This window comes from Chroicocephalus ridibundus, chromosome 7, assembly GCF_963924245.1.
Source record: "Chroicocephalus ridibundus chromosome 7, bChrRid1.1, whole genome shotgun sequence".
Taxonomy (NCBI): Eukaryota; Metazoa; Chordata; class Aves; order Charadriiformes; family Laridae; genus Chroicocephalus; species Chroicocephalus ridibundus.
Genome location: NC_086290.1, coordinates 28,312,968 through 28,322,604, shown reverse-complemented (window position 1 = coordinate 28,322,604; position 9,637 = coordinate 28,312,968). Strand labels below are relative to the sequence as shown.

General features: G+C 33.7%; 1 protein-coding gene across 2 annotated transcripts in view; it reads left to right on the top strand.

The window, feature by feature from the left end:
- The window catches only part of CCDC141 (coiled-coil domain containing 141), a 101,621-nt gene that overhangs the window by 8,067 nt on the left and 83,917 nt on the right, over positions 1-9,637 (top strand). For both annotated transcript variants that reach the window (XM_063341871.1, XM_063341872.1), the window contains exon 3: positions 444-566. In XM_063341871.1, coding sequence (XP_063197941.1) covers positions 444-566 — 123 coding nt within the window. The remainder of the gene's footprint in view (positions 1-443; positions 567-9,637) is intronic.

Here is a 9,637-nt window from a genome sequence, read left to right as displayed (position 1 = left end):
TCACTACACAGGTATGCTGGATCTGTGTGGTAGAAATATGATTTGGGGTTATGGCGTCGGCATCTGCTGTAATATATTTGTAACTTCTGCCCACCCTCCACCCACCAAGTTTCCTTAACTATCTATGCGATCCTCAGCTGAAAGGGGAGATGAGTTGTAGAAACCTTTTTGGCTCATTGTGATAATTTTACTCTTCACAGGCAAAACCAAAATTGCTGCAGCTATTGGGGTAAGACTAGAGTCTGGGATTTTGATACCTATTTCAAATGAAATTAAGTTTATGTTGTATGCTCAGTGTCTTCATTCTGCAGTTGAATACGTGTTTATGGGTGTCTGTGCTCCTATGACTGTGTAAAGTATGTGTAACCTGAGAGTCTGTGTGAGTGAAAAAGATGAAGGAAAGCTTGTGTTTTCTGAAGGCTGTAATTGTTTACTTATTACAGTGTGGAAAATGGGTGAAGCTTCAGCTGGCTGAATCAACACCAAACTTACTAGAAATTGGCAGCAATCAAGATGAGACTAAAAAACTACTGCAAGATCATGAATTCCTCCTAGCTAAACTTAAGGTAAGATGTGATAAGACCACACAAAAATACATCTAGTCATTATAGTTCAGGTACAACAGTTGACATAGCTCCCTGGGCCTCCTGTTGCAATGTGATTGTTAGGTTAAACTCCACATAGAAAATAATATGTTCAGTCTTTTTTAGCGTAACTGATCAAAGTTAGGCCTCTGCACTGGAAAAATACTCTCAGTGTTAATTACTATTTTCTGACAACAGCAGTAAAGATGCACTTTTTTTTCCACTTCATATATTACTGCTAAGTCAAGTGAAAAATTCCTGTAGCCCTCAGTAACTTAAATATAATGGAATGTCAATTTTTTTTTATTCTTCAATGTCATGAAATGTTTGATTCGGTTATAACAGCTGTAAACACAGGCAAGCTCTCTGCAAGTGTGCAGTAGATATTCCAGGCACACTTTTATTGAATATTAATTGATGCAAGTTATGGTAAGAAGGATATTATAAAATTAAATATTGCTTGTCTTGAGCTAGGAAGATTTTAGCTAAGTAACAGATCTAAAATCAGATTTTAGCATAGTTGAGAGCAGATTATAACAACACTGACATTTGGACAGAGTGATATGCTTGCATGAAAAAGCTGAATTATTTTAAATGTGTGTGTTTGACACTGGTAAGCACCTAAAGGCAACTAAGAAGAATTTTTTTTTTCTCATGTTTCGATAGGGCAGATTGACTTTATATCTGTAGACAAATAAATTCCTCTAAAATTTTGGAGCTGTGCACAGCAATTTATTTTAGTAGATTCCATCTATTTTATTTTTTTGAGATTACATAAAATTCAGATCTGAAAAAGCAAACATCATCTAGATAGGATCAAGTGCATTTGATTTAATACTAGTGACTATGTGTTTCCCCAGTCATTATAAATCTCTAACATATGTGAGGTAATTTTAATACAGTATATAGAGAATGTAATCTAATATGGTGCATAGTGTGGATTTTGAATAGTATGAAGAATAGCATTACAAAACAAAAAAACCACCCTCTCCCCCCCAAAAAACCCCACCCAAACCCCAGTTAGCATGGTTCTGTTATCTTTACTTATGCAAGTTCCTCATCTTCATTGCCATCAGTGCTAAACTCAGGCATTCGTAGAATAAGCTGCTGTATCCTGTTTGATCAATTCAGAATTAGCTGAGTTCTTACACACTGGCAAGAGGAAAAAGCAGAGTTTTTTATTCCAGTTGTCAGAAAAAATTTTAAAGAGTGGAAAATGAAAACATGGTAATTCCAATTTTTAAGAGAAAAACAAAGGTTCAAATAACATTTTACCATCAAGTCAAACCTTAGTGTTATATATTTATAGTAAATATTGTTCACTAGGAGGTAGAAAATAATATAAATTTTGCTTTAAGAGAGACCTTGTAGTTTTTCTTGGAAACTTGTAAGGACATGAACAGGGACAGTAAAACAATAAAGCCCTCTCCATATACTCCAACTTGAAATCTTCTTATTATAGAAAACAGAAAGAAAAAAAAAAAAGGCAAAAAAACCCTGAAAAGCTGTTATATATGAAATCTCTAGATGTACCGCCAAGCTGCTATTCCATTTTTTGTTTTAAAAGATAAAACTTTAAATTTAGTTTTGGATATGTTTCTTTTCATTTAAAAAAAATACTTAAATAGTGGAAAAAATGAATAATTCAAAAGCATTTCATGCTCTCTGATGCTCATTTAAATGTTTGACTTTCTCTTACTATTAGTCTAGATGTATGGAACCTTAAGTTTGTTTTTCATTTGGCAGCATTTACATTGTACCTTGCACATTGTACCTTGTGAGCATTCCACTCCCAGTAAACAATAAAATAATCGCAAATATTTTAGGCAATATTGATGAAAATGCTAAAATTTTTCACTCCTATTTGTGAGGTCTTGTGACTGATTTCTTGAACCCTTATGGGCCTGATCCGTACTCGGATCCCCAAAGATTAATAGGTTATATCAGATCAGAACGCATAAATTGTTAAAGAATGCATGTCATCCAAATACATCAGGAATGAACACTCATTATTTCATGTTTTATACCTGCAGTCCTTGCAAAATTCAGCATTGATTAATCACCATTCTATAAAAGGATTAAGTTCAAAATGACTATTTTTTCCCTCAATAATTTAAGAGCTGCAATAATACAGGACTTGCGATATCATTAAAATTTGTAATGACTGTGCATTTTTCAGACATGGCCCCTTCTGTCTTATAGTAAGCTGTTAACACTTGTCAGTAATTGTTCAGTCTTAAGTTACTAAATCGACTAATCACAAGTTTTTACAGGACAATTCTAAGTCTTTGAAGTATTGATTATAGTAATTTTTTCCACTTAGCATTTGTTAATGAATTATGCATTAGCTACGTGAAGATGGATAAAGAGGTAGTAATGTCTCAGTCTTCAACATTTAGAGACATAAAAATGTAGTTACTTATGAGGGGATAAAAAAAAGAATTTAGATGTGGGCAGGAGGGGGGTTGAAAAGATGACACAAAGTTGCAGTTGTTAGAGGGTCCTTGTTTTGATGATGTCTAGTATATGCAATTCTATTTGATCTTTTACCCTTAGTGAGCAACATAATTTTGTAAATTTTAGCAATAATTAATTATAACTTGTTAATAATAATTAATTATAACTTGTTCCAGTTATGTGGCAACATTATGATATTTTATCTCAGGTTTATATATCTTTTAAAAACCCTTATACGCAACTCTAGTGATGCCAATATGACATATAGCAAAACAGAAATACCTTGTTAGAACAGCATATTTATGAAAATGAAGGCTTCCATAAAGTAAATTATGAATATCCATCAAAAAGATTGTTCAATTCAAAATAGTGTATTCATTACACTTAGTATTTATATTGGTAATGATTTGAATTGCTTCAATGGTTAAACTTGTATGAATTTGGAAAGTTGTGAAATGTCATGTTAGCGTTATTTGTTTTTTACCAGTCTGTAACTTTTCAAAGTAAGAAGACTAGAAAGCTACATTATAGCAAGAGGGGAAAAAAGTTTATCTTTTTGCATTTTGCTTCATTAAAAAGAAGGGAGGATGGAATCCTTATGTTTTTAATTTTAGAGCTAGGAATTGTTTACATGTAGAAAGCAGTATAATTAAGAATTTCTCCACTTGGATCCCCAGAAAACATATACAATTTTGTATATTGTGGAATTTTTCAGTCATCTGAATTTAAAGTGCAACAGTGAGGCAGCTTGAGTTGTTTTTCCATTTCTTTTATTTTGTAGTATTAAAAAAATGCAAAATAAATCATGTTTCCTGACAAATACTAATACTGGATATGCACATGCTTAACTTTGCTGATTAATTCAATCTGATTCAAAGTTAAGTATTTGTTCAGGACATGCAAAAATTCCTGAACCAGCAATGGGTTGAATGTGAAACTAGTCCTGCTTAAGAGGAAAGAGTTAGATGATTAATACTAAATACATCTTTGGAATCACTGCTGAAGAGCCTATGGACTTTTAGAAGATAATTTATGGAATAATTGACTGTGCTGGCGTTATCCCATGTTATTTTGCAAACTCATTCTCAGTTTTGATCATCCTTTTGCTTTTTAGCTTCATTATTCTCATCCCAGTATATGTATTGTAAGTTATAATCAAAATATTCAGGCCAAGTTCTTTCATTGACTTCATACATTGAGGACTCACAGGTGTAAGTAGGGACAAAATTTGTCAGTGACCAGTGATCAGTTTATAGTACTTCTGATGCTAGAGGAAAAGGAACATAATCCAGCTGACTATTCCAGGGAATTGTTTTGGATTTAGCAATGTTAACAGGAGTTAAAAAATCCTAAACAACCAGTTTCACATTCAATAATGCAGATGGTACTTTAAAGGGCAATAGGAACAGAAGTATTGAATGAGAAAGCAGTAATTTTTAGGGCATTTCTTTACTGCTTTTAATGTTTAGAATTATTATGATAAAAAAAAAACAACAGTGTGTGTACTTTAGGGCATTAGGAAAAACATATCCAAAATGTAAATGTGTGTGTGTGTGTGTATATATATATATATGTATGTATGTATGTTTTGATATCTCATTCTTTGCAATTTCAAAAAAAAATGTGAGAAGAAGCAGAAGCAGAAAAACTTAAGAGACAAAGCTTCCAGGAGGTAAAATGGTATTGATTGCATTGTGCATGCACATTTCTCTGCCTGCCTTCAGTTCTCCATAATTCAGTTGTTTCCAGCAGAAGCCCAATTTGGAGATAACATGCTTTTTTAGTGTTTGAATCTCCCAATAGTAATGCTTTCTGGATCATTAAAAAAAAAAGTAGTAAAAAAAATAAAAGACTGTATGTGTGTGTTGCCATGCTTTTGGCAACGACAATGTTAAAATCCCCACTAAGGCAAACAGCAGCATTCTTGGTTTGCATCCAAAGTTCTGTTTTTTATCATGAAAGAGACTGTGTCAGAACCGCTACAAAACAGAACTAAATCTAGCCTATGAACTTAAGTTTAAAACCAACACTGTTATTAATTTTGTTCATGAACATGAAGATTGCTCCTATTTATTTTATTTACTTCAATTCATGGAGTATGATTCTATGATTCTAAATTGCAAAATAGTAATTTATATGCTAATGTCCAAGGAAAACAAATTAGAAAATTACGTTCTTCAAAAAGCGGTAATATAATATGCTCATTTTTTGCATTTGATATCTTTAAAGTAAGTCTTTCAGTTATTTCAAGTAAAAATATTTTCATAATGCTTATTTTTCAGTAAATTTGTCAATTTAGAAGAAATGAGTTGTTAATATCTTCTGAATTATTTACAATTAATTATTACGGTGCCCAACAGTACAATTAGTAGAAAAGTTCAGCTGCATTTTCATCATAAAGCAGAGATGATTTTTGCAAGTGATTTGAAAAGAAATATTTTTTTTAATGTTAGTTCAGCTCACTCACCAGTTTCCATATTTGCATAAACAAAATTCCTACTGAAACAGTATTTGTCTCAAAATAGTTTTATGACTACTTTCTAGGCTTCAAGTTAATAACTATTTATGTCGTGTAATTTCAGCACTACATATAAACAAAGATTAATTGTAGCAGCATGTCAGTGACAAGGATATTTTTTACCTCTGAAAATTCCGAGTTACAATATTCACTGTAAGAATCTGAAGCTGGACTTTGTACTATGTAAAACATGAGCTAAAGTGTGAAATTTGGCCCACAATAATAATAATAATAATAATAATAATAAATATAGGGAAGGAAGAAGGAAAGAAACCACAGAGTAGGATCAGGGTTTAAACGTAAACTAGGTATAATTCTGTCATTATGAGAAATGTGTGATCCAGTCAGATGCACGTGCGAGTCTGCTCAAACAGTGTGACGAGCCTTACCTGTTTTTCAGGAAATAACTACAGACAGAAATAGGTGGAAAAAGGAATGGAAGGCAGAGATTTTTAAAAAATTCTCTCCTTCCAGAACAATCAAATATTTAGTTTCGATGAAATATTTAGTTTCAAACTATTGCTCATTGGGAACAACCTGATCATGAACCTCATCATGAAATGGTGAACCTGAAATGCACAGGATCATGAAAGGAAGAGGGTCAGAAGGAAGCAGATTAACTTCAGTAGTATAATAACAGAACTATTATGAAGTTCAGCAATCCAAATATAAGGTCATGCAGTTAAAGTGTATAGCAAGTATTTCTGTTCTGGCCGTAAGTTTACTACTTTACTGTGGAACAGCTTTTAATCACCATAGCTGTGGAAGCAGCATAGGATCTGGTACTTGCAACTATTCTGAAGAGAATTACGAAGTATGAAGGGAAATTTATAATTCTGGCCATCTATACCGAAAAAAGTCAACATCAGGCTCATGGTAGGTGCCTAATAGGGATTTCAAAGGGAAGCGTATCATCTTATTTCTTAGAGTGGATTAAGAAAATGTTTTGTTTGGATGAGTGTCCTGGTTCCGGCGGGACAGGGTTAGTTCTCCCCAGGCTCTGGCAGAGACACCGCCGTTCCACGCGGCGTGAGCCGTGCCCGGCCCGAGCTGCCGCGGCGGGGGGCAGGAAGTGCCGCCTGGAGCAGGCTGGGGCCTCCCGGCTCCGGTGGGTGAGCGGCACGGTGGTGCCGTAATCGTGTTTGTGTATTCTCTATTCGTGTTATTGTTGGAGTTTTCTTGTTCCCTGTGCTCTTCTGTTAAACTGCCTGTGTCTCAACCCAAGAGTTTTGCCTTCCGATTCTTCCCGTATTGGGAAGGCCTGAGCGAGCGGCACGTGGTTCTTTGTTGCCATCTGAGGCCAAACAATGAGCAGAAAGACTGAGATTGACATAAATATATTGCATGGGTGAACACCATAGGAGAGCAACTGCTCAAGCTGAAGGCCACTGCTGGCATAGGAATATATAGGCACATGGAGATCATTAAAAGAGGTGGGCTGGAAAAGGTTTCTAACTGTAGCAGCAATGACCTATTTTCAGTGGCAATAAGAGGTGCAAAAATCCTAGGTGATTTTCATTGGCAATAAGAAATATTTGTGAAAATGACTGTCTAAAATTATTGTTTCTAAGATCCAGGGGCCTGAACTTGATGACCCAGGTGTTGTGTAATAACAGAGGATGAAAATTCAAGGATCATGGTTTTATTGAAGTTCTTCACTTCTGAGATCTTGATTGTACTATAGCTAATAATTTAAATCTCTGGGTTTTGTGTTGGCATAAACCACTGAAGATTGTGTGAATTTTAGTTATGAATTAGATATGAATTAGCTCTATCAAGTTAATCTACGTAAAAAAAAAAAAGGGAGGAAAAAAAAAAAGGACCTCGTCAAAATTCAGGTTTCTGTGAAATATTTTGTTTTCCATGAGTCATCTTTTTTTGATGGAAATACACTTTTTTCCTTTTATTGAATTTGCTTCTAGGACAAGAGACTCAAGTTAGAGAAAAGGAAATTCCAATTAGATAGTAGGAAAAAAATGTTTGACTGTGCAGGTGATTAAATTCTGGAACAGGTTGCCCAGAGAAGTTCTGGAATTTCCATTGTTGGCAATGTTCAAGACTTCACAGGATAAGTCCTTGTGTAACTTGAGAAATGGGTTGGACAGATGACCTGCAGAGTCCCTTCCAACCTAAATTATTCTATGATTCTGTGTTGATAAAAAGTTCATATTTCAAATACGAAAAGTATAAAAACAGTAATATCGGTCTACTCCATTTAAAAATAAACTTTTCCCATATGTAGTACATAGAAACTAAAATAGTTGAGGATAAATAAATATTTAAAAATTCACAGTAACTAATGGCTTTTACAGTTGTGGAAAGCCATTTCAAACGGATGGAAATAAAACCTTAATATCGCTCCGAAGACCTTTTTATGTATTTGAACTCTTCCTCAATGAAGTGAAGTGTCCTGTAAAATATTTCTCTTTTTTTACTAGTCTGTCTTCTCAAAATGCAACTGTGTTGTGTTGCTGGGGTAACAGACAAAATGACAACTGTTTTGATACTATATTAGGTCTTTGTAGTATCACATGAGCTATTATTTAAAGAAATAAATAAAAACCACAGATGTTTTAAATGTGTGAACCGTTTTCAATAGACATTGAAGAAAAAATGAATACTAAGTCTGTATTTCAAAATTTCCATGCATCAGTTATAGTAACTAAAAGGTTATTACACATGAACAATTTTCCAATTCTTTTTTTGGAACTTGATGCACACTGGTGTTGCATTTCACTAAATATGGCAGTATAGTTTGCTTTAACTTTAAAGTTTTCTTTGGTTGGGTTTGAATTCTGAAAAAAAAACTTGCATGAAGCATGACTGATAGATAGTTTTCAAAAGTTATTCCAGTTTTCTCTGTTTTAGGGACTATGTGCCTCATAGCTAATCAATTACTGGAAAATATAGCATACTGGTCAAGTTCAAAAGTTAATTAACAACCTGTTCAGGAAAAAAAAAAAAAGGCTTCTAAAAGAAGGAAGTCTACTTCTGGGCACTATATCAATTTTATAGTGTCTATCCTGAGTAGTTAGGAAAGATTTAACATTTGAAATGTCTTTTTAATGTGTTGAAGCTGATGTAATATTAGGATAAATGCACATCTAGTTTTATTTCAAAAGTCAGCTTTTAAAAAGTCAGACTTTGCCAAGAAATTCCAAATGGAGCTACCTCTGATGCCACCTGTTTTTCCACACTGTATTCAGGACAGCAGTGAAAGTGGTATGATAATTTGGGGGAAATTAACCTACTAGTGACAAGCAATCTGTATGTGAAGTTCTGAAAATAGTTTACTTTTTTTTTTTTAACATGCCAGTATTAAGCCATGACAATTATTTATTTTCATAGATTAATATTAAGATGTTGAATTAATAAAGAGACTATCAGTACCACATAGTCATTTAAGTCTTGTTATATTATATTAGTTACAGAGCTGGTCCGGAATGTTAAGAAAATCTCATGCTGGATAATTAATGAATGCCACTACTTTTATAGAGTTGTTGTGCATGCAGTCATTTTATGCCTCGGTAAGAAACATAATAATGGCTTCTCTTAGTGCTTTACTTCATCAATTTTTTACCCAGTAGTATTAAAATGGCTGGTTTAGAAGTAGCATTTGTTTTTTAGATGTATTGATAGTGTTTGACAACGGCTGTCTTAACCCATTCTCTGCCCTTTCATGTCAATGCTATTCACAGACAAAATAAGATAAAGTACTTGTTACTGCACTCAAAATTCTCTGGAGGAAAATATGTGTTTAATGCTACATAGGAAATGTCACCTCTCTATATACCTTAACTTATGGAGAAAGGCTCTCAATTAATTGCTTCTCTGATATGTTAAGTTTACTAAACAGGGGCTGTCAATATCTTATCTTGGAGGCGTGGTATTTTAGTGGTAAGTGTATGGATACTCAAAAAGATAAAAATGTTTTATAAAGTCTCCCTTTAAGTGTTTCATGGACTAGCTTCTCCATATATTTTTTTTTTCTGATGCTTTAATCATCCATGATGAGTGTGAAAGTGACTTAATTGCTGTTACCTGAGTATGGAAAAAATGTTTAGGACCAAATTCAGTT